At 58.0% G+C, this 26,620-nt stretch overlaps 8 protein-coding genes across 8 annotated transcripts; 4 read left to right on the forward strand and 4 right to left on the reverse strand.

The window, feature by feature from the left end:
* Positions 1 to 903: 903 nt before the first annotated feature.
* GCG54_00006155 (Long-chain-alcohol oxidase FAO2) lies at positions 904 to 3,403 on the forward strand (the record flags this gene model as incomplete). Its single annotated transcript, XM_045406169.1, has 5 exons — positions 904 to 1,265; positions 1,335 to 2,418; positions 2,469 to 2,553; positions 2,602 to 2,687; positions 2,735 to 3,403. The coding sequence occupies 5 exons, from the start codon at positions 904 to 906 to the stop codon at positions 3,401 to 3,403; spliced, it is 2,286 nt and encodes a 761-aa protein (XP_045265552.1).
* A 124-nt stretch (positions 3,404 to 3,527) lies between these two features.
* Positions 3,528 to 5,665, reverse strand: GCG54_00006156 (Molybdenum cofactor biosynthesis protein 1; the record flags this gene model as incomplete). Its single annotated transcript, XM_045406170.1, has 2 exons — positions 3,528 to 4,087; positions 4,378 to 5,665. 2 exons carry the CDS (start codon positions 5,663 to 5,665, stop codon positions 3,528 to 3,530), a joined length of 1,848 nt encoding a protein of 615 aa, XP_045265553.1.
* A 915-nt stretch (positions 5,666 to 6,580) lies between these two features.
* Positions 6,581 to 8,243, forward strand: GCG54_00006157 (uncharacterized protein; the record flags this gene model as incomplete). The annotated part of the gene is made up of 3 exons (XM_045406171.1): positions 6,581 to 6,605; positions 6,658 to 7,511; positions 7,566 to 8,243. 3 exons carry the CDS (start codon positions 6,581 to 6,583, stop codon positions 8,241 to 8,243), a joined length of 1,557 nt encoding a protein of 518 aa, XP_045265554.1.
* Positions 8,244 to 9,942: 1,699 nt separating this feature from the next.
* On the forward strand, positions 9,943 to 11,261 carry GCG54_00006158 (uncharacterized protein; the record flags this gene model as incomplete). The annotated part of the gene is made up of 4 exons (XM_045406172.1): positions 9,943 to 10,005; positions 10,059 to 10,194; positions 10,245 to 10,471; positions 10,524 to 11,261. 4 exons carry the CDS (start codon positions 9,943 to 9,945, stop codon positions 11,259 to 11,261), a joined length of 1,164 nt encoding a protein of 387 aa, XP_045265555.1.
* Positions 11,262 to 13,309: 2,048 nt separating this feature from the next.
* GCG54_00006159 (Pof6 interactor protein 1) lies at positions 13,310 to 19,650 on the reverse strand (the record flags this gene model as incomplete). The annotated part of the gene is made up of 2 exons (XM_045406173.1): positions 13,310 to 13,786; positions 13,870 to 19,650. The coding sequence occupies 2 exons, from the start codon at positions 19,648 to 19,650 to the stop codon at positions 13,310 to 13,312; spliced, it is 6,258 nt and encodes a 2,085-aa protein (XP_045265556.1).
* A 534-nt stretch (positions 19,651 to 20,184) lies between these two features.
* On the forward strand, positions 20,185 to 21,099 carry GCG54_00006160 (putative transcriptional regulatory protein C8D2.12c; the record flags this gene model as incomplete). Its single annotated transcript, XM_045406174.1, has 1 exon — positions 20,185 to 21,099. The coding sequence occupies one exon, from the start codon at positions 20,185 to 20,187 to the stop codon at positions 21,097 to 21,099; it is 915 nt and encodes a 304-aa protein (XP_045265557.1).
* A 311-nt stretch (positions 21,100 to 21,410) lies between these two features.
* GCG54_00006161 (uncharacterized protein) lies at positions 21,411 to 21,782 on the reverse strand (the record flags this gene model as incomplete). Its single annotated transcript, XM_045406175.1, has 2 exons — positions 21,411 to 21,656; positions 21,753 to 21,782. 2 exons carry the CDS (start codon positions 21,780 to 21,782, stop codon positions 21,411 to 21,413), a joined length of 276 nt encoding a protein of 91 aa, XP_045265558.1.
* Positions 21,783 to 22,359: 577 nt separating this feature from the next.
* Positions 22,360 to 24,261, reverse strand: GCG54_00006162 (uncharacterized protein; the record flags this gene model as incomplete). Its single annotated transcript, XM_045406176.1, has 1 exon — positions 22,360 to 24,261. One exon carries the CDS (start codon positions 24,259 to 24,261, stop codon positions 22,360 to 22,362), a length of 1,902 nt encoding a protein of 633 aa, XP_045265559.1.
* Positions 24,262 to 26,620: the final 2,359 nt, after the last annotated feature.

Here is a 26,620-nt window from a genome sequence, read left to right on the forward strand (position 1 = left end):
TCCCGACAGCCCGGCTCCCAGGTGCGCGGCTGTGTCGTTTTGAAACCAATGCGTTCTTCCAAGACACCAGCAAACATGCGTTGCAGCCGCGCTCTAGTCAGTCCAGCCCTTCAGCAGTCGGCCGGTCCCGTGTCGGGCGTCCGGTATTTCACTTCAGTACCTGTGGTGCAGCTTCTTGATCGCATTAAGGTACTCTCTCTGTCACATTAGCTGGGCTCTCGGCCTCCCACTCAAGCCGGCTCCGGCTCCGTTCCCCGCACGATCAGCTCGACTCAGCTTCTCTTACTCGCACTAACAACCTGCCGTGAGGTTGCATGCACCCAAGTGCCGCGCCACTGCTGCACCCCGCCTGCATATCTGTTCTGACAGCTCCGTCACCTAATGTTGGTGTGAAGTGTTTGTGCAGACGGCTCGAACTCCAAGACAATCAAAGTCATTTAGAAGCTCGGATGGGTTCTAGGTGCCGTCAAATCTAAGAGTAGTCGATGGCAAAGCTCTTTGACCTCTTGCAGGCATCCCGGATTGGGCCTAGGCATTTCGGTTGGGAGAGGCAAGCAGGTGGACGCGATGAAAATGGAGGCTGGACGCCTCTTTGCACAGACCCCGCATCCATGGGAAACACGCACCCCTGCAGGACCACCATGCGAGCAGCAGGGGGCAACCAACGACGTCTCTTTGCTCCCACACAGCCCAGCATCAGTCGATCATGAGCTTCCGAGGTGCTTTCCCTCGCTCATGTCACTGAAAGTATACCTTATCCCAAGCTCCCCCTCACCCAATTGTCTGTAACTCTACTGCACGTCAACCCCCTCAATCGATAGGTCTCTTTACCGTTGTATCCGTGTGTACCGCCAAACGTCTCTCGCCATCCCGTATCAACAACAACTTCCGCACTTGCTCACGATGGGTTTGCCGGAAGAAGTCTCCAAGGTTGAGCTTCCGGTGCTGCCGACCTCTGACTTTTGGAACGAGACGCAATGGAGCGTTCTGTTTTCCTTGCTCGAGGCGGCGTTGCCGTCCATCGCGCGGCCCGCGACCCTCTCAGACAAAACGAACCAGGTCCGAGTGTCTGAGGCCGAATATGCGCAGGCTCTCCAGCTGGTCCAGAATACTATGAAGAACCCCCCGTCAGAGGAGAAGTTTCAGGAGTACCTAGCACACTGTCCCGCCAAGGAACCCAAGTTCGTCGAGAGCGTCACGAGAACCCTGGCTGCGCTGCCTAGTGCTGCCCAGAAAACGCTGGGTGGTGCAATGGGCGCATTGGGGTATGTAGCGAGCCACCCGTCCTACTATGAATGATTGAGAACACACGAATGGGGCTGACCAAATGACAGAACCCGCACCGGTACTTGGTTTCTTACGGGGTATTGGACTCCGGCCAACCAGCAACCGCTCTACGTTCGTGAGAGGATGCTCAAGGCGTGGCAGACCTCCAGAGTGCCGACTATCCGCGTCTTGTCAAAGTCACTGTGTCTGCTGGCCCAGAAGTGCGCCGTGCAGACCAGCCCCCTGTTCAGGGAATTGACTGACTACACCGACATGCCTGATTTCCAGACGCACGGCGAGGGCTTCGACTTCAAGTTCATGCAATTCGAGTCGTCAGCCTCACCGGCCATTGTCGAGACCGACGTCGTCATTGTTGGCTCCGGCTGCGGAGGCGCCGTCGCTGCCAAGGTCCTGTCTGAGGCGGGCCACAAGGTGCTCGTCGTAGACAAGTCGTACTATTTCCCGCCCTCGCAGCTGCCCATGACTCAGGACACGGGGTGTCAGTACCTGTACGAGAACGGCGGCTTCATCACCAGCGATGACAACTGCCTCAACATGGTTGCCGGGAGCTGCTGGGGAGGTGGCGGCACCGTCAACTGGAGCGTTAGCTTGCAGACTCAGGGCTTTGTGAGAAAGGAGTGGTCTGAGCAGCGCGGCCTGCCCTTCTTCACCTCGCCGCAGTTCCAAAACTCGTTGGACAAGGTATGCGAATTCATGGGCGTCAGCGCCGACAAGATCAAGCACAACCACCGCAACAAGGTGCTGCTCGACGGGTCCCGGAAGCTCGGGTGGCACGCGGCCACAGCCCCGCAGAACACCGGCGGCGCGGAGCACTACTGCGGCCAGTGCCACCTGGGCTGTGGATCGACGGAGAAGCAGGGTCCCACCGTCAGCTGGCTTCCGGCGGCGGCGGCGTCGGGAGCCAAGTTCATTGAAGGATTTGAGGTCGAGAAGGTCACTTTCGACGAGTCCACAGGCTCGAAGCGTGCGACCGGTGTCGTTGGAAAGTGGATCTCGAGGGATGCCAACGGAAACGTGAGCACGCCGGTGGAGCAGAGGACCACGAGGCAGGTCATAATCAAGGCCAAGAAGGTCATCATGTCTGCCGGCTCTGTGTCGAGTCCTCTCGTGTTGCTGAGGAGTGGTCTCACTGTGAGTCGCGGTTTCCCACGCTGAAGTCTATCCTGCTGACCAGGTACTAGAACCGACACATTGGGCGCAACCTCTACGTACACCCCTGCAATTTTGTCGGCGGATATTGGAAGGAGGATGCGAAGCCATGGGAGGGTAGGTCTCAATCACGCCAAAGTGCACGCAGAAGACTGACATATGCAGGTGGCATCATCACAAGCTACTGTTCGACATTTGAAGATCTAGACAAAGCAGGCCATGGTGTGAAGCTCGAACCAACCTGCATGATCGTACGTATTCCAGCATCCTCCTTGAACAGGTCCTAACACGCCCGCAGCCCTACGCGATTCTCTCGAGCATGCCCTGGCAGAGCGGACTCGCAGCGAAGATGGCCGAACTTCGCTTCCGCCACTTTGGCGCCTTCATCTCTCTGACCCGCGACCGCGATCCGGGCCGCGTGTACCCGGATCCCATCACCGGCCGCCCGCGCATCGACTACGTGGTATCGGACTTTGACCGCGCCAACACCCTCGAGGGTGTCATCGCCCTCGCCAAGATCTGCTACGTCGAAGGCGCGTCCGAGATCCACGCCTTCTTCCCGGGTCTTCCGCCTTTCGTCAAGGAAGACCACGCCGAGCCGCCCGAGAAGTCCATGGCCGACCTCTCATCGTCCTCCCACGAGAACGGACTGGAACACGACGGCACGCTAGACGGCGTTAACGACCCCAAGTTCAACGCTTGGCTGGAGGAGGTCAGAAAGGTGGGCAACGCGCCGCCCGTGGCCATCTTCTCGTCTGCGCACCAGATGGGGACGTGCAGGATGGCGCCTAACGAGGACGAGGGTGTTGTAGGGCCCAAGGGGCACGTCTGGGGCACGGAGAACCTGTTCGTGGCGGATGCAAGTGTGTTCCCAAGCGCCAGCGGCGTTAACCCGATGATAACCAACATGGCCATTGCGGACTGGATCGCGGCGGGAATCGCAAAGGAGCTGAAGACGGAGGCTTGATAGAGCTCTGTACATACACGACTGTAGAAATGTGTGCGAATACCCGAATGAGAGGCGTGGGACAATCTTAGTTGGTCCGATTCAGATCTAAAATGGTTGTTTTCGTGTGTCATCTGTGAGCCCATCACGGCATCTCCCACCGACCACTCTTCCCGCCGTCCTTCAACACAACCCTCAACCCCCCGATGACCATGCCCTTGTCGACCGCCTTGCACATGTCGTACACGGTCAACGCCGCCGCCGAAGCAGCAGTCATGGCCTCCATCTCAACGCCGGTCTTGCCGTCGCAGGTGACCGTTGCCTCGACGTTCAGCACCGTCTCGTCCTCGCGCTCGGATGCGGGCTCCAGCTCGACGCCGACGTGCGAGAGCAGGATCGGGTGGCACAGCGGGATGATGTCCGGCGTGCGCTTGGCGGCCATGATGCCCGCGACGCGCGCCACGCCGAGGACGTCGCCCTTCTTCATCTGGCTCGCGCGCACGAGGCGGAGGGCCGTCGGCGTGGAAAAGGTCACGGTGCAGACCGCCTTGGCGACGCGGGCGGTCGGGGCCTTGGACGAGATGGAGACCATGCGGGCCGAGCCGGTTGGGGACACGTGGGTCAAGGTGGGATCCCCGGGGGCAGCGGCATCGTCTTCCGGTGAGCGTGAGACCCGTCGCAAAGGCGTGGAGGAGAAGAGGCGGGCTTGGTGGGCGTACGTTGTCGGGATAAGCAGATGGGTAGGTACTCTTGGGACGCCTCGGGGACGCGAGTGAACAAAAGACCTGGACCCAATCAAGTCGGACATCCCAGGCGCACGAGCTGGACGAGACGGAAGCGGTTGAGAATCTAAGTGACAGCTATATTCAGTCTTCCGTCATGTACATCGGTTGATTCATGAGCCCCGTAAAAGCCGCGCCCAGCCGTGGTATACAACGCCGTCTCATGCAAACAAAACTCCCCTCCAGAAAGATGATGGGAAGGCCGTTACCCACCTATCAAAATCATCGGCCTGTTCTTCATGTGTTCCAGCTCTCCAATGCCCGCGTGCTTCTCCTTCTTCCTCTTGACCGCCATGCCAACGACGCCGAGAAGCTCTGCCTCGTTGAGCGCTGTGCCAAGCGGCTTCTCGGCGTCTGCCAGTCCCTGCCGACGGTCCATCTCGATCTGCTTCATTGCCTCGAAAGCCTTTTCGTCAATGGGGTCACCGTTGTTCGACTTGCGCAGGATGTCCCGTAGCGAGACCTCGGTGTTGCCAAAGAGACACACTTTGAGGTTTCCGTCGCTGGTAATGCGTAGGCGGTTGCAGGTGCCGCAAAAGTTGTGCGTCATGCTCGTGATGAATCCTATCTTTCCAGCATGGCCGGGTATGCGCCATGTCTTGCTCGTGTCGTTCTTGTGGTCCTTGACCTTCTCCAGCGAGGGGAACTTTTCCCTGATCATCTCCAGCATCTCTGCATAGCCCAGCATCTTGCCCTGGTTCCACTTGTTGCCGTCAAAGGGCATGTACTCGATGAAGCGCACCTCGACGTCCTTTTCCCGTGTCATCTCGACAAAGGGGACAATCTCGTGGTCGTTGCGGCCGCGCATGACGACGCAGTTGATCTTAAACTTGATGCCCGCGCCGTGCTTGTTGAGCTCAAAGATCCGGTCGATGCTCTTCTTGACGGCGTCAAACCCGTTCCTCCTGGTCATGATGGTGAACATGTGCGGATCCAGAGTATCGAGACTCAAATTGACGCCGGTGAGACCGGCCTCCACCATGGAGTCAAGCTTTCGATGCAGTGACAAGCCGTTGGTGGTGAGGCATAGCTCCTTCAGTCCGTGGGGCCTCAACGCCCCGATCTGGTGCATGAGCGGCACGATATCTCGCCGCACCGTCGGCTCTCCCCCCGTCAGCCGGATCTTGGAGACTCCCTGTGACACAAACACGGAGGACAGCAGTACAATCTCGGGGGTCGTCAAGAGTTCCCTCGTCGGCGATAGTGGCACCCCCTCTTCTGGCATGCAGTACACGCACCGGAGGTTACAGCGTTCCGTAACGGAGATGCGGAGGTAGTCGTGCTGCCGGTGAAAGTTATCGGTGAGAAAATCGGAGAAGGGTTTCGCATCCTTTATGAGTTCGCGGCGTGATAGTGGTTGCCGTTGGGTGTTCGGTGTGACCTGAGCTGCAGCGGCCGCATTCAGACACCTCGCCTGCGGCGTCCACCCCAACTGCGACCTGCTATTCCGTGGCATGCGCCCGCTGCGCAGCGCCGTGCGAGGCAGCATGCTGTGTCTCATGGTGGCGGCCTTGAGAGATGTTACGAGTCGGACAGAATGGATGTAGGAAAGGGACGCAGGAAGACAGAGAGGAAAGAAATGGCTGTGGCTAGGCGTCCTTCACGCTGCGCGATTCCATCACTGATATGACATTCAGCACGGCGAGGAAGTACGTAAGAAGGTGTCTTGAAAGATGGCAACTTTGCTGGAGCTGGGGTTGCTCGATTGATATGCTATCAGGGCAATGATAGCGCCTTCTCCGAGGTTTGAGATATGTGACCAAGGTGAGTCAGCATTGGTGTGGCGATTACCTATTTGACCGAGTTTCGAGCCTACTTAAGTTAAGGGCGCATTCGACACTGAGAGGAAGGCGGGGGATGGAGGGGAACTGCTGCTGATTGCTGAAGGACCGACGCACAGGTCACCGGGTTTGGCGGAGTTGAGCGACAGCCAGCGGTCGTCCGGCCTCTGAACGGGCGGTTCCCGTCGGCCCTGCAGCGTGTTGGCCAAAGCTAGCACCTGTCAGTTGGTCGCCCAATTACCATCGCCCTGATTGGGCAGCTGCCAGCGCCTACCGGTCCTGCCCGCACCTCCTGGTGGACCGTGCTGATAGCTGCCCAGCGACCAAACAGAGGGGGCCGGAGCCCCCGCACTAGTCTCGGATAGGAAACAAGGTAAACAACGTTGGCGACGATGTTTCCTTCCGTTCCATGCGACACCGGCTTTTCTTCAAGACTCCACCGAGACCCCAGACACTTCACATGCCGGATTCTTCACCTTGAGAAAAAGGAAGCTTCCACCATTCGCGAATCTCACCTCCCTTGTCTCTACCTGTCTCAGGCCTTTCCATCCTGGGAAAAGCGAACCCCCTGACTTCCAAACATCACCACTCCATATCGACGACACCTCAACGCTAACGCGTGAGTGCCATGCAGCATGCACTTCTCCAGGATCTTCAAATGTAAGTCGGCCCAAGGGCGTGCCTCACTTGTTGCTGATACAACTTCCGGTAGCATCGCCTCACTGCGTCGCAAGTCCTGATGGAACTCTGATCGCAACCCTTACTACTGGCAGCATCAGCTTCCGGTCCATCGAGACTTTGGAGACAACCCACAGCGTCAGGCTGCCTTCAAAACTCGGCCCAGCAAACGCCTTTCTGTGGTCTCCGTCATCGCGTCGCGTTCTCGTCAGCTTTGCCGAATCCATCCATGTCTACTCGGCCCTCGAGTCCGGCTATCGTGCTGTCGTCCGCAACCCTGCTTCACCAAACTTCAAGCCGACCTTTGTTCAGTTCGGCGCCTCGGACAGTGAAATCCTCATGTGCTCTTCCTTTGGACTGAAGTTTTCTGTGTTCGACCTCACGACATCGAGAGCAGTCGAGATCGGCAGCCCCAAGTTTCATCAACCGACATCGGCGCCCCGAGGATTCGCTCTTCGACCTGGTTCGGGCCACTTGGCTCTGTTGACCCGCGTCGCTGGAAAAGACATTGTCAGCATTCACCATCCCACAACGAGAGGGGTTCAGAGATCCTGGCACCCAGAGACGGTCGACGCGCAAGGCTTGACCTGGACTCCAGATGGCCGCCGGCTTATAATGTGGGAGTCTGCAGCCCAAGGCCACAAAGTCTTGTTTTACACTGCAGATGGGCACCTTCTCAACACATGGTCTGGACCGTCTGCCTTCGAGCCTGAGGAGAAGCACTTCGATCTGGGCGCGGGGGCAAAGGTGTGCCAAGTCAGCCCAGATGGTGCTCGCATTGCCGTGTGCGACCACACCCGAAATGTCTGCATCTTGGACACCAAGCCAGCGACTGCATCAATGAGGCTTGAGCATCCTGCAGCCATCGTTCCGAAGGATACGGTTCAGGTGGGTGACGCGGGATCCGAACTTGCAACTTCGCAGGCTAATGAAGAGTGGTAGATCTGGCAAGAACAAATCGGCAATGCCCCGCTAGCCTCGGCTCACACATTCGTAAAGGCGACACAATCGGTCTCTGCTCCGGGCCGAGTGAGTGGTGGAGGCGTCGAGACCAAGCCAAGCCGTACCTTGGCCGTGTTTGATGCCTCGTCGACTCTTCTAGCCACAGCCTTGGAAGACTGGCCAAGCACGGTTTGGGTCTGGGACATCTTGTCATCGGAGCTTCGAGCTGTCCTCGTCTTTCACGGCAATCTTTCGGCGTTGACCTGGCACCCAACGCAGCGCGAGCTGCTCTCAATCACTTGCGAGGGCGAGGGCGAGGGCTACGACGGCCTGGTGTTTACCTGGGATCCTTTATCTGATGGACCCAAGACAATTGACTTTGCAGCACAGCTACCCGACGCAAAGTTGTTCGGCAAACCGCAGGTGTCCTGGCTCAATTGGGCCGGCGACTCTGCCGTGCTTCTGGTGGGGGATACAAAGCATCGCCTCATGGTCTCCATGTCCGAATCCGACACCTACGGGGCTCCTTGGCAAGACGCGCAGCGCAGTGACTTGACAATGACGACAGGGAAGGACGAAACGCAGCTGGACCCAACTGCATTCGCCGAGTTCGACGAGGACCTGTCCAATTTAGACATGTCAGAAGTGGACGACACCTTCTCTTTCAAGAAAATTTGATCGATCGCTCGTTGGCCACAACCTCGGGTCCGAGCCAGCTGCGGATACGCAGAGTCTCAGTCCAACCAAGTGGCCAAGCCAAGACTTTGGTATTTCATGACCCAACTAGGCGGTCTTGATTGGGTTACAACCACCCGCGGGTGTAACTCATTGCAGCCGGGAGAGCAATCGGATGCATGGCCACTAAGATCCGTGGATTGACGTCTTCTGGAGGTTCTGTTCAGCTTGGATCATTGCCTCGCAACCAAATCCTGCACGAGATCCATTGGGGAAACCCCAAAAGTCGCAGACTGTCACTGCATCCCCTCGTAGTGCGTATGAGGGGAGGTCGAACACCGAGTGACCTGCCGAATGAGGTCGGCGAGCGCTTTGCTCACCGCTGAATTGTCCAGAGGATCTTGGGGCGGCGTTTTCAAGTTGAGACAGGATCGCGCGGCGCCTGAGAATGACTCCGGGTGACCATCATCCGCAGGGCCTTCCCAACCAACAAGAGCTCACATGGAATCCTCGTTGCTTTTGGCAACCTTAAAGATGGTCGTCGAAACGCAGGTCCTTGCCCGCGCAACTCAGCATTGCGCAGATGCCTAGACTCAGCTCTACTGCTCTTCAGCAGTATTGACCAAACCTTCAATCAGCTTCGTCGGAATCAAGAGCGGACTTAGTGGTCATCAGCTCTGACGACAGGTTCAGCTAGCCAAGGTACCGGCCGCCATCTTGGGTGCCGCCGGACCCCTGTCGCCCCCTCCAAATAGCTGCCGCGCGAGACCCTGGCAATAGCTGGCACACGGCAGCCCAACCCCGGTCGAATCGAACATGAATGCAACCCACTATCGCGGGCTATCTTTGGGACTTGGACGAGAGCTCTTCTCGAAGATGTCGGATGCCCATCACCCCCTTCAAGTACCTTCAACTTTACGCTTCGATGCTTCCTCTGCCACCAATGTCACCCAAACACCAGGAACGTGGCGCAAGATTGGATCAGGCGATATTGAACGTAGTCTGCTTACGCGCACCAACAATATCTGCGGGTGACAGGTCACAGCGAGAAGCAAACTGCACCACGATGACCCCATAGGACCAGGGACTCTTCATCCACGATGGATAGTTTCCTCTCTCGTCACCATCCTATTGATCACTCGATGTGGGTACTTGGTACAAAATAGGCGTGGTCTGTCCGTCAAATCAGCCAGCTTCACCCGAGACGGAGCAGTACAATGACTTGCGGAAGTTGCCTCGAGACAGCTTGGGTACCTGTGCCGACGTTTATCTGGAGTGGGTTCGCCGCCAAGGACGGGGTCTAGCCAAAATCATGGATATCTCCACGACAAGCTCCTCATCGTCGACGGAAAGGATAGCAGGGGCTACTTATTGGTCAAACAGCAGCAGCATTGACAGCATTGCAGCATAGAAGACCGACATTGGAGGTCCGGCCAGCTTGACAAACTTCCCCAGAATATAAAAGGATTTCCATTGTTCTTTGTCTGCAAACTCGATTCATTGTTTCAATTCCTGCCTACCCTGGACATCTCACGGTTGGCCAAGATCGTCTTGGTTCATCGCCGGATCTTGTCATACATGAGATCCCCTGTTTCGTCTTCGTCCCCAGCCGTCGCACGAATCTCTGGTCCGACTGAGCCATTGGGCTTACTTGTTGGACAAAGTCTGTGTTCGGAGCGGATTCCCGTCTCAACACGTCACCATGCAAGTTGGACAGCTCCCTCCGGGTCCCGAGACAGGAAATTTCTACATACCGATTTGCAATGTGTGTTTCACCAACACGAGCTCTGCCTTCTGGCCCTCTGACAGTCGGCCTAGTTACCATTCGACACAAGATGGCAGGCGCTTAAGGAGTGGCTTAGCCGCGACTGTGAAGTCGACTACATTCAACTCTATCACCCCACCTCGGGCTGGGTCAGGGTCAAGGGGCCATACAACTTTTATCGTGCATGTGGTAGGTGGCCAAAATCGAAGCGTGTCCAGGACCTGCTAACACGCGCTTAGATCGTTTGAAGGATGGAGTGTTCAACGGCAGACGCATCATCTACGATGACAGCAACATGACGAGTGCAATCGTCGTCAAGGAAGTGCACAATGACGAGAATGCGATTCCAGTGACCAGTAACGTGAGGCCTCGCCAACCAACCCCTGCACCATTCTCTGTGCAAATCGACCATCAACCCGCCCCATACTCTCACGCATCCTCAGAAGCGTCATCGTTTGAACAACAAGTGAGAGCCTAGTACTACATGGCGGAAATCTACAGTTTCTGACTTGCAGCAGGTTCCAACGGACCTCGGACACTTTAGCCAGGGGTATGATGGCACTCAGATACAGGGAGCATGGTGCCCTGAATACCCTGCGTACGTGTCCAACAGTGGATTCTTTCCGACCACCGCGGCTCCAACCAACCAACCCAGCCAGGCTGTCTCTGTTGAACATAGACGAATCATAGTTAGACGAATAGGACACAGCACTCCGGAGGACCAGATCAAAGCGCTCATCAAGCAAAGCCTGGCACGGGTTACCCCGGTAAAGGCCGAGCTGCAGAGGATCGACGTCCCCCGAGGATCAGGCAGTCAGAACAGAGGACACGCCTTTGCAACATTTCGAACCGCAGACATTGCTCGAAGCGTTGCTGAGTCGCTCAACGGCAAAACTTGGAACTCCCGTCGGCTCGAGGCGCGTCTTACTACAGAAGGTGTCGCAGAGGAGCAGACGAGCCGCGCGTCTCTAACGCCGACCTCGAGTTCGAGTTCGCGGCAGAAGAAATGCGATAACTCCAAAAAGAAGACAAGCGAAAAGGCGCGTGCGCCGGCTTCCTCAGGGTCTGCTAGCCGCCCTCCTGAGCCTTCTTCGTCTCGCTCATTGCGACAAGGGTCGTCAGGTTCCAGCAGCTTATCGTCAGCAGAGCCATCATCATCGCGCCAGACGAGGAGCCAGCAGCCAGCAGGGCCGGTGATTGCAGACGGGACTAGTCGCAGGTCTCGATCCGAATCGAAAGAGGGGAGACGAAAATAATCATTGTACCAACAGAAGCGAGCGCTTGAGATACCCCTGGGGAGCGCCAACACAGCTTGTTAGTCGGGAAAGTCAGCTATCTACCTCTAATTTGGGAAGAGCATCTGCCAAACGCAGTGCTTCTCCCTGTCAATGCTGCCATTTAGTTCATCAAAATCTACGAAATTGTATCTTTCACCCACATCGACGCCTTCAAATTTAGTACTTTTCTGTAATACGATAGCAAGACCTCCCAGCCAGGCCTGTGACCAACCTGTCATCTACATACTGGGTTCTTCTATCTGAAACGTCTTGAAAGAGTTCAACTGCAATGACCAGTCTTCGGCCAGGCGAGCCAAGCAAAGGGCAAGGGCGCCTCGGACTCATGCGGTTTGCCCTACGTGTGCTGCATTTGTCAATGGATACCGTTCGCTCGGTTGGTCGGGTCTGGTGTGGCGATTCAGGAATCCGTGCATGGCAAGCAAACAACGGTCCCAAATCCGGCAGTCGGGCTGGCCTGCACCTCGCTCTCCCACCCACAGGATCGCCAAAGGATCCGGGACCAGCAGTGTCGCTACTATATCCGGAGCCTGAGAAGGTTGCTGGTCTGTAACCTGTAAAAGGGAATTGGACGGGTTGAAGACAGAATGCGACTCAGGTTTCGTATACGAGGCGGTTGCAAACACAGCGCTGAGCTTGAGGCTGAAAAGGAGACCGGTGAAGCAGGACCGCCATGAAGCCAAGGCAAACGATCAGAGGTGCAAAAGTGAACAGGAAGGTTATCTGCATTGCAGAAGACCCTAGCGCGGGTTTCCGTCGTCGGGACACAGCCCTGGACGGCCATGGAAGCGACTTTGGCAGCCGTTGGTTGCAGCAGCGGTTGAAGCGGGGAGGGGGGATCCATCATCCACCGGCTGCACGATTTGACGCCCGGTACATTTGATGTGGGTGGTGTTGAGGTTATGCTCGGAGGGAGACGCAGCCTGATCACCGCGCATGTACTCCCACCCCGGGAGCCAATCCCGGAGCATGCCCAGAGGACTAGATCTGCGGGCTTGGTGCAACAACGGGCCCCGTGCCCGACCCCGACGCCTCGGGCCCGCGGCCGATGCCACATTGACGGCAGAGGTCTCTGTCTGTCTAACCCCCACCGCACGAACCCATCCATTCTCGCGGCAGCTACCGAGTGAGAAACAAAGACGCGATGTGGTGCAAGCCAACGTGGGCTCCCGCCTTGCCTGCCCCGATAGCGACCTCGTCCCGAGGCTCGACAGCAACCCCATCCCACCACCATCACCACCCTGTTGAACCCTCGTCCATGGCACGTCCCAAAGCTCGGACGGAGTTCATGCACAAGATACGGGCACTTGTTTGGCCTCCCGCAACACCTTCCCGCAACGAACCCCGCTCCAGCGCCTAATTAGCGACTGGCGCGACGACACATTGCGATTTTGTCTCTGGACGCCGCTGCTGCTGCCGGATGGGCGGTCGTTCATCACTTCTGCATCTGAACCGGCCCCGTACGGATACCCGCCCGGCCCGGTTTTGCAAAAAGAAGTCCCATGACCTCGAACTCTCGACTGACAAAAAGCAAAGCTGGGGCGGATACACAATTTTCGATTCGGGAGTCAACCCGCAGTGTTCGGCATCGGTAAAGCCAGAGAACAAGACGACGACGTGCCTTGTCCGGAAACTTGCATGGGGCTGGACCTCTCGGTCTCCCCCTCATACAGGCAGAAAGGGGGCTGGGACGATTTGGTCCATAACCGGTGAGCCTCACATCCCGGACAGTACGCTTTCACCGAGAACGCCCCTGCTTTCTCACTGTGTGACAACACATACACACACACAACCAAGTCCACGAATGGGGCATGGGGAATCTTGCTTCTGTATCTGCTTTTCATCATGCTTCTTCTTTCTCCCCTGCTGCGGAGACAACGCTGCAGAGGAACGCTTCTAATGCTACCCAACGCCGCATGCGTACGTTCCATTTCCTCCTCTTGCGCATTCACCCTTTTCGTCCCCTCGCTTGTCCATTCATATCACAGGTTCGTCGTGAAAAAGAGAAATCAGCCACCAAAGTCCATCTTCAGCGCAATGCTGGGCTGCCCGGTCGCACTGGTCGCGGCCTGTTCCGACGAGCCCTGCTGCCGTCCCCACCGGATGACCTCCTCCAGGAATGCCTTTTGCCCGTCGTTCATGTTGGCCACGACGGTCCGGAACGCGCTCTGATCCACGGCCGCCAGCTCCAGTAATCTTGCACTCGTGTCTCTGTACGCGTCCTCGCCTTCGGACGAGGCACGCGCGAGGAAGGTGGGGAGGATAAGGGCCATGGCGACGGGAATGCGGTCGCGGGGGACGTTGCCCACGTACTGGCTGAGCGAGTGCGCAATGAGGGAGCGGGCGTTCTCGGGATCTTCCGGCTCCGTGTTGGTCACGAAAGCGACGAGGCGCGGGAGGAGGTAGCGGACGATGGTGTGGTCTGCCGGTGTTGTGTTGGCCTGCAAGAGCAGGGACCTGATGCAGTTTGCTGCAATCTTGGCGGTCTGGGTTTTTTTTGTACATGTTAGTCACTCGGAAGATCATTTGAGGGAGGGGAAGAGAAAGCAGGAGGAGGGAGACAACATACCATGCGGTCCGTGAGGCAGTCAACGACCTCGTCGAGGTACCTTGCCACAAGCGGATCGTTTGCCGCCAAGTGGTTCGTGCCGCCCGTGAAGAGAATCGTGCTCGCGAGCAAACAGTTCTTGACGCAGGTGAGCGATGTGGGCGCCTCGCGTTTCTGGGCGTTGAGGTAGATGGAGAGAAAGCGCCGCAAACAGCCCTGCAGCTGGACGTCCGTTGGCGTCGGGCCGTTGCCGCTTGTCCTGCCGGCGGACGACTTGGTCATGCTCACCACGAAGCGCTTCAGGGTGGGTAGGGACTGAGGCACAATGACCTCCTGGCATCCCGGGGTCGCCAGGATGGTGGCTAGGATGTGGATGATGCAGGCGTGCAGGTCCGTCTTGATGATGGAGGGGAAGACCTCGGCAGCGTCGACGAGGGCGTTGAGAGACGAGCGGATCAGCAGCACCGCTTCCTCTGTCATTTGGTGGCGGACGGGCTGGTTTGCTTCCGTGAGATTGGGCAGCAGTCCGGAGAGGACGAGGACGATGATGCGCGTGAGCTCGAAAAGCTGGTCAATGTCGTCAGAGAGGTCACCGTCGTCGCCCGAGTCCTTCTTCCGCGCGGAGGGGTGCGAGACGCAGAGGGCTCTCGCAATCTCCACAATGACGCCTTGGACGTCGAGGCCTTCTGTCAGGACAAGTCGGTCCAGGAGATCCATGGTCTCGGAGAAGATCGCCTCCCGGTAGATGGCGTGACCTGACACGCTGGGGTGCAGAATCTTCTTTAGGGCCTGCAGGATTGCCAGGTTCTGCTCCTGGGTGGCCAAGGAGTCGCTCTGTCCAGGGCGTGTAGCCAGAGCCTCAAAGGCGATGCCGAACAAGACGAAGAAGAATGCAACGGGCTCGTCACGATAGTTGATATCTGAGCCCTTGGTGTTGCCATTGGTGTTGAGTCCCTCAGACTCCTTTCCGTCCAGCGCATCGAATACGAACTCGCTGTCCTGCTCGATCAGGCTAGCAATGGCGTCGACAAGCTTCAGCCAGGAGTCTTGGTAGAACTTGAGCAGGGTCTCGCGGTTCAACGCAGCGTAGATAGTGTCGAGACTGCCAGAGAGTGAGGGAGGCCCGAGGGTCATGGAGATGTCGGGCTCGAAGCGCAGGCGGGCAAACTCTCTGAGAGACTCGAGCCACAGCGGCGTCAGGGTTCCGATGTGCGGTTTGAGGACGTCGAGAAGGTATTTCTGTTCAGAACTGGCAACTTGCAGCTCTGCCCAGGCCGAGAAGACGGCCATCTTGACCATGACTTGTGCGTTGGAGCTAAGGCCCTTGAGGTCGCCAATACCGGCGTTCTCGTGATCCTTGGAGAAGTTCTCAAGGGCAGACACCAGTGTTTTGAGGATGCGGCCCATTCTGTCCACGTCCGTGACAATTCCCGTAGATATAAAGCCAGCACAGACATTGACGGCTTCAGATGCAAGCTCGGGAGACGAGTCCGCAGCGAAGGCGGGTGTCAACGCCGAGCTGATCTGGGCCTGGTACTGCTCCAAGAGCATAGCCTCCTCAAAGTCAGGATCGGGCGTCCTGCCAAACATCTTGAGGACCGCGCCGATAATCTTGAGACCCCAGACTCGCAACTCCAGCACGCTAGACGTAGACGCCGAAAAGGCCATCCGGACGACATCGGCAATCTTGTTCTGAAGCGCCGTCTGGGCGGCAGACTCGCCATTGGTCATGACGTCCTTCGCGATGAGGATGAACATGTCGTTGATGCAGCTGATTGCGAAAGTGGTCACTTGCCATCGGAGGGGCTCAACTTCGGATCCGGCCTTGTTGTCCTGGTCGTCCTTGGCCGTTCCGGCGAAACCGGCGACCTCCTCGTCCTGCAAGTCTGGCATGCCGCTCGAGCCCTTGTTTCCAGAGACGGACTCCTCCTTGGCCTTGGCTCTTGTCATCTTGAGGACGCCCTGGAATCTCGTGAGCCAGAGGCCAGTGTCCGTGAGGCACGTCTGCCGCATCCAGTTCCTGAGGATGTTGCGGATGCCGTCGTGTGTCGGCGCGTCGTCGAGGACCAGCCACAACTGGTCCTCGAATCCCTTCTCTGCAGCACCAATAACATCACTTGGATTTCTCTTCATGATGTTGTATAGACCATCAACAGCGACATCTCGCAGGATGGGGTACTCTGATTGGAGGTATTTCTGAAGAACCTTGACGTATTCTTCAAAGTTCATGTACCCCGGGGCGTAGAGCGACAAATGCTCGAGACAGCTCAATGTCGCTCTCTGAACAAGCAAATCATCTTCTTCTTGAAGCTGACCGACGAGGTTGAGGATTAGCTCGCGCGACTTGGTGGAGTCTTGCAGATCAGGACCCAAAACATTGATGAGAGAGTCGACACAGCGCGTGATGGCAGCGGTTGTCGAGAGCTCCATTTCCAGGTTCATGGTGATGGCGGAGGAGATCTCGGGGTTGTGCGTGTCGGAGACATACAATTGAGCCAGCATGCCGAGCGTACTCGGCACGTACCCAGCAAAGCTCAGACCAGCGGCGTCAGAAGCCAGCGCCAATGCTTCCAAGGCCCAGAAGTGGACGGTAGGATGGGGATCGTTGCAGAGAGACATTAAGATACCAAGAATCGTCTTCAAGTGATACCCCGCCGCCATACCGCCGACCTTGGTCTGGATCGACCCCAGAGCCATTGCACAACCAGCGCGCGCGCTAGGCTCACGGTTGCTGACAATGGTGTCGACAAGGTACTTAATTTCGTGGTTGGTGAAAGCGTTGCCACAAGCGTTGCAAAGTCTTGCGACCGCGGCGTACCCAACGCTTCGGACGTACTGGTCTCCGTCGATGACGAAATCACGAAGCATATCCTGGATGAGCCTCTCCACGGCGAGATTGGTGACGTTGCCCGGGGACGACTGCGTCTCCCTGACAGCGACCCGCAAAGTTGACAGGACGGCAACGGACACGTTCACGTTGATGGCGGCCTTTCTGCCGGGGTCTCTTAGCAACGTGCCGGCGGACATGAATGTCTTGACCTGCTCCAGCACGCTTTCCTGTACTTTGGGCGGTGTGAGCGGAAACACGAAAGCAAATAGCTGGATGGCCATGTTGATGACCTCGGTGGCCGGGGGGTCGGGAATGGTGAGCTCTGTGGCATCGCCGACGTATAGCAGGGAGGCGTCGTGTTCTAGGGTGCCGCAAACTGGCGACAGTAGCAATCGGTCTATAGATTCTTCGGGGCTGTTTTCTTCGAGGGGCGTGCCTTCTATGGAGTTGTCCTGTTGGCCCGGCAGGCCCTTGATCTTGAATCCGGAAATGAGGCCAGTGATGCCAAAACCGGAGTTGTCGCCCACGTCCCAGACAGTCTCAAACGTGGCTGCTGCATTCGCTATGGACGCGCTGAGAGAGTTGGCGGAGTAGTTCTCTGGGTCTGCGAAGAGAGAAATCGCAATGGTGAGCAGGTTCGACTGGAGGAGCGCCTCGCTGCCACCGGCGGGGCTGAGGTTCACGAGCTTGATGTAGCACTGCAGCACGCGGCGTTGGACCATCATGTCCAAGTCATGCAGCTGGAGCGCCGGCGTCAGTCTCTGCGACACATCATCGGTGATCTTCTTCGATGGAAGTGTTCTCAGGAAAGCAGAGGTATTCTGCAGCATTGTAGCTATTCGCTTGGAAACGTCAACCGTCAGCAGCCTGGTGTTGAATTGCAGGAACGACAATATCGAGCCCAGTGCACACTCTCGCACGTGAGTCAGGAAGGACGCCTCGAGCAGACTGCGGTGAGCGGTGTTGTCTTTCGACAATGGCTTGGGCAGCGCATTCTTCCAGAGCAACAGCAGCTGGGAGAGGTGAATCTTCACAAAGTTTGGGCCCAGAGACATCAAACCACCAATCAAGATCCACGCTACCTGAATCTGAGTGCTAGAGACTCTCAGTTCGGATTGACCGCTCGACTTGAGCAGGTTAGTCGCCATCGTCAGGACACGACTATTGATATCAACGGATCCGTGGAGGGGCCGCGCGGGGCTTGCGCTCAACGTGGCTGCCAGACCATGAGCGAATCCGACGCATCGCCTGGGAGAGTTCCGTCCACTAGTGAGCAGCCCCAGTTCTCGGCTGAGGCTGTTCATGCATACTGACAAGCAGGGCAGGAGCTGCTGGGGGCAGGCGAGCACGAAAGCCTTCATGCATGCGGAGGCATGAACCTGCACCGAGTAGCTGGGGTGCTGAAGGACTCCCAACAGACCGTCTCTGCATGGCTCCGCAAAGTTGTTCGCCGCAGACCCCAAGCAGTTGATGAGCGAAGCTATCGCGCCGAGGGCTGCGATCAAGGTGTGCTTCGTCGGCTCCGAGCGCTCGACAAGGGCTTGCGGATAGTTCTTGAGAATGTCGTTGATGATGAGCTTGGCCGCCGTCGTCTGTCCAGACTCGCCTAGAATCTTCTGCCCAATAACGTCCTGGAGAATGGTGTCAACGATGCGCCTCGAGATCAGGAGACGATAACGGTTGTTGAGGATGTTGGGCTGTCCGATCAGGTCGACGGTCAGATTTTCGAGGATCTTGAGGTAGTTCGTCTCCACCGTCCTCTCACCAAGCTTTCTCAGTACTTTGCCGTAGCAGACGCCGATGGCCGCCCTGGCTTTGTTCGACGTCGGCATCTTGGTGTACTGGGTCGAAAGGATCCTCAGAATCTCAGTCAGCGACAGCGCCAGATCCTGCGCCCTCTTCCCGCCAGGGGCAGGGCTGCCCGGTCTCGACGTAGGCAGATCGTCCTCGTCCGCGACTATGCTCGCGGCCGTGCCAGTGCGCTTGATAGGCTTCTTGCTCATCCTCTTCTGAGCCTTCGTCAGCGGGGCTGCCTCCGCGACGCCGGTCTCGGAGTGCCCCCTGACCATGGCCTCAGCCAGCGCCTCCGCGGCCGCATGTCTGACCTGCGACGACGAAGAGTCGAAGATCTTGAAGATGGCGGTTTGCAGCTTCTCAAAGTCGTTCGAGTTCTCGAAGTACGACGTGTGTCGTACGAGCGCCCTCAGGGCCCGACAAGCGGAGACGATGACCAGCGAGCCCTTGTCGCTGGTGCCGTAGCTGCGCGACTGCTTGAAGATGTCCCTGGCAACGTTTTCGTCCATGCTGCCTTCGACCATCTTGACAATCTTGCCCAGCGACGTGAACACGGCGGCGCGCAGGCCTGCGTTGCTGGAAGACGACTTCAAGAGCTTGATGAGCGTCGCGCACGCAAGTGGGTGCAAGCCAATGGCGCTGTCGCCGGCGGATGCGTACACGTCGCCCAGACACGCGACGGCGGCGTGCTTCGTGCGCGGGCCCGCATCCGTCTTGGATCTGGCCCCGGTGATGATGGCGACCAAGTCGTTGATGGTCTCGAAGAGAAGCTTCCGGTCGCCATTTCCAAAGATGTGGGCAAGACACTTGCCGAGATTGTTTCTGACGACGCGGCTCGGCTGGGGCGAGGGTAGGTTGACGATTTGCAAAATCTCCTTTTTGAGGTAGAACTGCTGGGCGGTGCAGTCGTCGGCGGAGAGGCTCAGGACGTGCTTCGAGAGGGTCGAGACAAAGGTCAGCAGGAACAGCTCCTGCTGCTCGGCGGGGAGGGCCTGGAGCTTTGGAACGTCGAGCTCGGGGGTCGAGGTCGCTGCCGAGTCGGTTATGGACGAGGTCGTCGCTGTCGGGGGAGGAGGCTGCGATGGGGGCGCTGTCGGTGCAGCTGATGACGGCCGCGGCGAGGCAGCTGCTTGCGCGGCGTCCTCGTGGGAGCCATTGGGAGCTCCCGTCGACGACATCGGGGGAGTTTGTCTGGTGACCACTTGGGGTCCGGTAATCTGTTCTTCTTCAATTGGGTTGCCTGTCTTCTTTCGTCGGAAGCTCTTTAATGGGGTGTGTTTGGTATATTGGGGACAGGTTGAAGGACGGGACAGGCATGCGGTCAGGTACGGGATGGGATGGGCTAAGGTAAAGCAATTAGGGGCGCGTACGCTACCCCCCGGCGGGTCAGCCTGAGTTTGGGCGGGATGCCATGACATATCACTTGAGGCGCTGGGCGGGACAGCTGTGGCTCAGTCTCTACTCTGCGAGGTGTCAATTCAGGGTCTGGGCCAATGGAAGCCACACACCACCTGTGCTAGCCGTTCCCGCTGTCCCCCACTTAAATTTTAGAGCTGTCTCTGACATGCCGCACGATAGAGCTCCCCCAAAGTCATGGTCGTCCGTGGCCCGGACATGACATGAACCAGAGGAGGTAGCCCTCACACCCGAAACCCGGAAGCCGCCCCGACCCGATCCCGGCCCCGAGTCACCGTCTCTCCTCAACGTCAACGATGCGTCCATTCGCCGCCGCCGCCGCCAGGAGCAGCTCCCTGCGGAGCATCGCATCCCGCGCCAGCGTCCCGGTGTCCCGATCTCAGCCCACCTTCTGCCGCCAATGCCTCCGCCCGTTGTCGACGACGCCCGCCGTCGCGAGTGGACACAACAAATGGTCCAAGATCAAGCACAAAAAGGGCGCCACCGATGCGCAGAAGAACAGCATGCGCAGCCAGCATTCCAAGAGGATCACACTCTGCTCTAAGTTGTACGGGACTGTCGACAACCCCCAGCTCGCCAACGCCATCGAAATCGCAAAGAAGGCCGGCGTCCCGAAGAGCCTAATCGACTCCGCCATAGCGCGCGGGCAGGGCCGCTCCGCCACAGGCGCCGCCCTCGAGACCCTGACCATCGAAGCCATCCTCCCGCCCGGCGTCGCACTCATCATTGAAGCCGAGACCGAGAGCAAGGGCCAGACCCTCCAGGAACTCAGGTCCCTCATCAAGAAGCACAAGGGCACTGCCAATACGGCATCGTTCTTCTTCACCCGCACTGGCCGCGTCGTCTTCGAGGCGAAAGAAGGCGCAACGGTGGACGACATCATGGATGATGCGATCGAGGCGGGCGCCGAGGACATTGAGACAGACGAGGAGGGCAACCTGATCATCTGGACGCAGCCAAACATGACCACCTCTGTCGCGAACGGCGTGGGCCCCAAGTTCGAGCTGAAGCTGCTGTCCTCCGAGATCATCTGGTCCGCAAACGAGGATACCCGGGTCGGCATCGAAAACGGGGAGGATGCGGTCATGCTCGGCGACCTCTTGGCCGCGCTGCAGGACTATCCGGAGGTCCAAGCCGTGTACGGCAACCCCGCCAAGGGAGCAATCTCGGAGGAAAGGTGGTCCAAGATCGAGGAGAACCTGGACTCGTAGGTCCTGGTCGAAGCCAAGGCTCTCTCTCTTCTCTGTTTGATATGTACAACATGTAGAACACACGTATAATACAACTCTACAGATGCTCTGAGGGGCGAGTGTTTGCAAAGGTCCACCTGCCTAAACGCCGCGTCCGTCGCATGCAATTTCCCCAAGCCGAATATTTTTGACATCCAAACGCCAATATGATACAGCGCCCCTCCCCCGCATAGAATCCACCGTGGGACATGCCCCCAACCCTTCCACAGCGAAGAGTCTCGCTACCGTCCTCGTTGGTATCCCGTCCGTCGCAATCATGCCTCGCAGCCGTCCTACTGCTCCTCGTTCGAAGGTGGGTTCTGCGCCGCCTGTGCGGCCTCCCGGTCTTTCCTCATCTGGTCAACGAGTCGCTGGCGCTTGGCCAGTCTGACGTACTCCTCCTTGATGTCTTCGCGGTCGAAGGGAATCTTGTGCGAGTGCTCGGCCTTGGGCCAGAAATCGGGGACGGCGAAACGGTTGTCGAGGTTCGTACCAAAGTAGTACATGATGCCAATAGGGAACATGACATACATGCCGAACTGGGTCGATAACGTCAGTACTTTTCTCACCCGTCTGACCCGAAAAGGAAAGGAAAAAAAAGGGTTGAAAAATACCTGGGGCGATGCAAGACTTACCTTGAAAACTTCCAGGTTGAGACCACCCATTGTAAATTGTCTGCGCAGGTGTCGTGTAGTGTGCAATGGCTGATCGAAATCAATGACGCTGGGATGGTCGGACGATTTCGAGTGTGGGTGATGGAGCTCTCCAGCGCGTACTGAGAATCATCTGCAGCGGTATTGGACGCCGGGGTGGCGCGGGCGGTCCGGAACCTCGGCGCAGTTTTTTCCACCTTCTCCGGGGTTTGAGTGGGCCCATGCCCGATCTGACAGAGCCCGAGGGGCACGCAGCGCCGATGCACATCCACGACTTCACGTCCGCTCGCCAAATTGACCGTGCCCACACTTTTCTCTCCAATGACCCGATGGGCCTTTTACATTCGATATTTATAAACTACGATGATGTCTGGTCGGGTATGCCATGTACGAAATGCTTTCGACCGCCGGTCCCAGAAACCCCGCCCCCACCCAAAGACTCAGCATGCCGCACCGTCCAGTTGCCCAGCCAAAAACTGCCTCTAAACGCCTAAGCATGGTCTATGTACAGACTTCCGGAACCCTCTACAGTTGGCCCATACCCATATCATACACATGAAATTTGGTGAATAAGTTCGAACTGCCGCAGTTAGTGCGGTCGCTGAGCAGCGGCACGTCGCTGGCTCTGTGCTTCCTCCATCATCATTCGTTCTGTCAAACTTCGAGGCGTCCCCGAGAACAATGCTTGTCCAACGCTGGCGCGATAGCTGCTGAGATCACCATCGTCGACGCCGCTACGTCCGTCCAAACCTCCGATAAAGCTGCTGACGTCACCCAGCGAGGCTGCTTGCTGGTACACATCGGGATTCTTGACAACCGGCATGATCACAGGTCGACCCCTGAAGGACCCGACCGACCCAGAGATGAGGTGCGCTGGGATCTGCGGCTCTGTTTGCTTGGGAATGGACACGGCGGGTGAGGTTGAGTACAGTGTCTGCACCACAGGTTCACTTGATTCAACCTCGTTGTCGTCTTCATCCTCTTCTTGTATCGGTGCAGGCCTGGCCCGAGGCTTGGGCGGAGCACTCAATCCCTCGAAATGGAACATGTCCTCATCATCTTCCTCCTCGACGCCACTCCGACTTGACGACTTGGTCGCTGTGTGAGGTGCTGGCTTTTCCGAGCTGGGGCTTTGGGGTACGGGGACTGTCCTTGTTGGCGAACGTGATGTCGGAGACATGATGGCCTTCTTGTTAGCAAACGACTTTGGCTTCGCCATGGCAAGGAACTCGTCGTCGGAAGAGCTCTCGTCGCTGTCGTAATCCCTCGCTGCGCGGACTGGCTTTAGAGGTGCCGGTGGGTCTGGGGCGCGCTGGCGCTCGCGTTCACGCCCACGCTCTACTTCAACCTTCTTCGGTGGGTCCTGGAGTTGGATTTGAGGCTGACGGGAGCTGCTCGCGTGCAAAAAACTCTCAGAATCAGACGTCGCCATGCTGCCATTCTCGGACCCAGCGACGTCAGGGTTCACCACAGTCCATACGGTATTCGCATCCAAGGGAGCTCTGGAGAGAGCCCGGAGTGCCTGGGAGGAAGACACCTTCTTTGGCGGGGGCCCGAGGTCCTCATCAGGGCCCAGCAGAGATTCGACAGTCATTGACTCATCTTCAGGCGGGGGTGGTGACCTCGAGTTGGCCAGGGTATGTGATTGCACCAGTGACGGCTCTGACGACTGCGGCGAGGCTGTAGGCAGCACCTCGGTTCCCTCAAACTCGAAGCGTACTCGACGCGGGCTGGCGGGGGGCTTAGATCCGCCGCTCGACGCCCGTCGCAAGGCACTCCGGCGGACCTTGGATTCGCTCTGCTCAGAGGTGCCCGAGGAGGTTGTCTCGTCCGTCGCCCGGCGCTCGTGGTTCGGCCGCTCGGGCATCTGCGTCGCGGCGACAGACACCTGCACAGCGGGACGGTCACTTGCCTGTCCGGAATTGCGCCGACCCATATCGTCGTCGGTGGTGGTCTTTGATGGTGGTGAGAGGACTGGCGAGTGGTTCGTCGCGGGGGGCGGTTGTGCACTGTCGAGCAGAGGCAGGTAGGTCGGAGTGAAGAGGCCGTGCAGTTCCCTATCCCTTTCCCGGTCGTGTGTACTGTCGGGAGAGGTTAGGGTGGCAGTTCCGGCATGAGAGAGGACGGATGGGGGAAGCGCAGAGGAGGGAGTCGACTGCGGCGTCGGGGTCGGGGCACGGCGGTCGGGGAAGGTGGTTTCGGTGGGCTTGTCGGGCTCGTCGGTGGGCGGCGGCGGTGGGGGTGAGTCAGGGTGGTCTCGTGGGAGAGTGAGGGCGGGAGCGAGATTGGGATAGTTGTGGAAGGAAGCGGCGACGAGACGGTCGACCTCGGCTTGCTTGTCTCGTGGGAGATTCTGGAGGAGCTTCTGGGAGTACCTATAGAATTCGGTTGCCATGTCTTGGCGGTAGGCTGCAACCTTGTGGTCGAGGTCGGCTAGCTTCTGATGCAGGTCTCCGATGAGCCTCGTCGCATTGTCCATATCCACCACCATATCGGTCAACAGGACTCAGACTCAGCCGAGCAGCTACTCCAGCGACAGCGGCAGCGGCAGTGGCAGCGGCAGTAGCGAGACTGGCCAGGGGAGATGGGCGGGAGAGGGCTAGGAATCGGGGCGAGGAGGTGGGCCAATGGGTTCCTAGGCGTGGGCATGACGCAAGGCGTCTGAGAAAAGGGAGCCCGTCGCGGCGAAATGGTCGGCGGCGTCCAATGTTTGTTCGGGGTGGACGATTGACGGTTGCGGCCAGGCCACACCCACTTTAGATTTGCAGTGCGAGAGGTAGACGCACGGCGAGTGCAGGGCCAGAGGCAGATGTGTGCGCCGAGCGTGTGTGTGCTATGCTATGCAGAGTGCAAGGTAGGTAGGGTATCGGTGATTTACCCTGGGGGGCGGCGGCAGCAAGGCGAGGCGAGACGAGGCGAGAACGATGGCGGCGGAAAGAAGAGCGTCGGACTGCAGATGGGTGCGCGCGCGCGTGCTCAGAGTGTACTATACAGTACGTATGAACTGCCTGGGGAATGTTTCTCCTGCTCCAAAGTTCCCCGCGGAGAGAGAGACAGAGACAGACTCTGGTTGAGAGTTGGAGAAGAACAGCCCAGAGATCAGGTCGGGGCCCCGGGATGGTGGTCTCGAATCAGGCCAGATGCGAGAGGGTGTGTGTATGTTGTCTCTGATGCCGGTTGAATTCCAGGGAGATGGTGGTGCCAGAAAAGTCTTGCTTGTCCCAAAAGCGCAAGGCAAGGCCCTAAGGGCAAGTTAGAATTGCGTGGTAAGACAGGCCGGAGAGGAGCGGTCTAATTACTGGGGGCAGGTTTGGGGTTGGGGAAGTGGTGGAAAGAGACGACAAGACAGACAAGACAGCCAGGCCGCAGGTGACAAGAATGCGCAGCGCAGCGCAGCAATGGAATGGAATGGAGCGATTTGTTTGTGGACGGCCGACTTCTAATTCTGTGAGGGGCTACCATCCGTACCTCTTCGAGGGGAAGGACCCAAGGTGCCCTGCGGTGGAGGGGAGGGGAGGCCTAGAACACCCTAAAGATGGTGTCCCCGATCCCCACTGTCTGGACTTTGGGTCGGTTGGTCGGGTCGTGGCCGCCAGGCATTTTCTGTCTGCTGCCATACTTACTCTCTCTTCACTTGCACTCCCACTCCTCCGCCTTCCTCTCCCGCAGGTCAGTCAGTTCTCAGTTCAGCGAGGGACACACACACACACACACACACACACACACACACACACACACACACACACACACACACACACACACACACACACACACACACACACACACACACACACACACACACGCTTTCTCTATGGACACTGGATGGGAGGGCACTCCGGGAAGGGCTCGGAGGGGAGGGGGGGAGAGGGAAATCTTGGGGGCACACAGAGGTACGTACCCTTTTACATTGTGGATTTGACACTGAGGGACCCGGGCAAGGATCCACGCCCGCCGATGGAGGGCACCGAACGGGGCCCTGGAAGGCTTAAAAGCCTTGGGAATCTGCAATGTCGCCTTCCACTTCCAGGGCGTGATTACCCAGCCCAGCTGCCAGGTGCTAGGCGCTGCCCGCCCGCCCTCGGCGGTGCTGGTGCTCGTGCCTGTCGGGTGCCTGTGCCTGTGCCTGAGGGCCCAGCAGGGCCCGTATCTGCTTCTGCGTCTGCGTCCTCGCTTCGCCTCGCCTCGCCTCGTCAGGATCCAGTGTCCAGGCTCGGGGCTTCCATATCCCCTGGACTGCACCGCCGTCCCGTACCTGCCGACCGTCCGTCCGTTGCGTGCTCTCGGGTACCGACGGCCTCGTTCTCACCGAAGCACCGTCAGCTCACAATATCTTCATGCTCCAGCTTCATCGTTCTCCTTTCCTTCCTCAACGTCAAGGATGCTTGGAACAGCAGCTCAAATTGGGAACCCGGCCTGTGGATCAATGTCATCATCGACGGAATGAAGGCCTGTTCCATCGGCCCTTCCGTCTGTTCTCGACTCGCCGTCTGCATTCTCTGAGACTTACATGTGCGTCCGTCTGAGGTTGTGATGCACATGCAAGTCTTCTTTCCATGGTTCCTGTCGACATGTCTCGTTCTCTCGTTCCCGCTGCTTTCGGGTCCCCCCTCGTTGCCCGCGGATCACACATCTCACTTGGTAACCCGCAATTTGCCTCCATTCGATTACCGGGCCAATATCAAAATCCACAAGAGAAGCAAAATGAGAAGGAAAACTCAAACCCCACGTCTCCCAGGCACTGTTGCAACGATTGCTGCAACCCCAGAGCTATCAAACGATCTCGGCGCCCGGCTAGCGCCTTGTTTCTTCAATACACGTGTGTATCTGCCCATTCTAGACAATCATGAGAT

Source organism: Colletotrichum gloeosporioides, assembly GCF_011800055.1.
Source record: "Colletotrichum gloeosporioides strain Lc1 chromosome Unknown consensus_36, whole genome shotgun sequence".
In the NCBI taxonomy this organism is placed as follows: Eukaryota; Fungi; Ascomycota; class Sordariomycetes; order Glomerellales; family Glomerellaceae; genus Colletotrichum; species Colletotrichum gloeosporioides.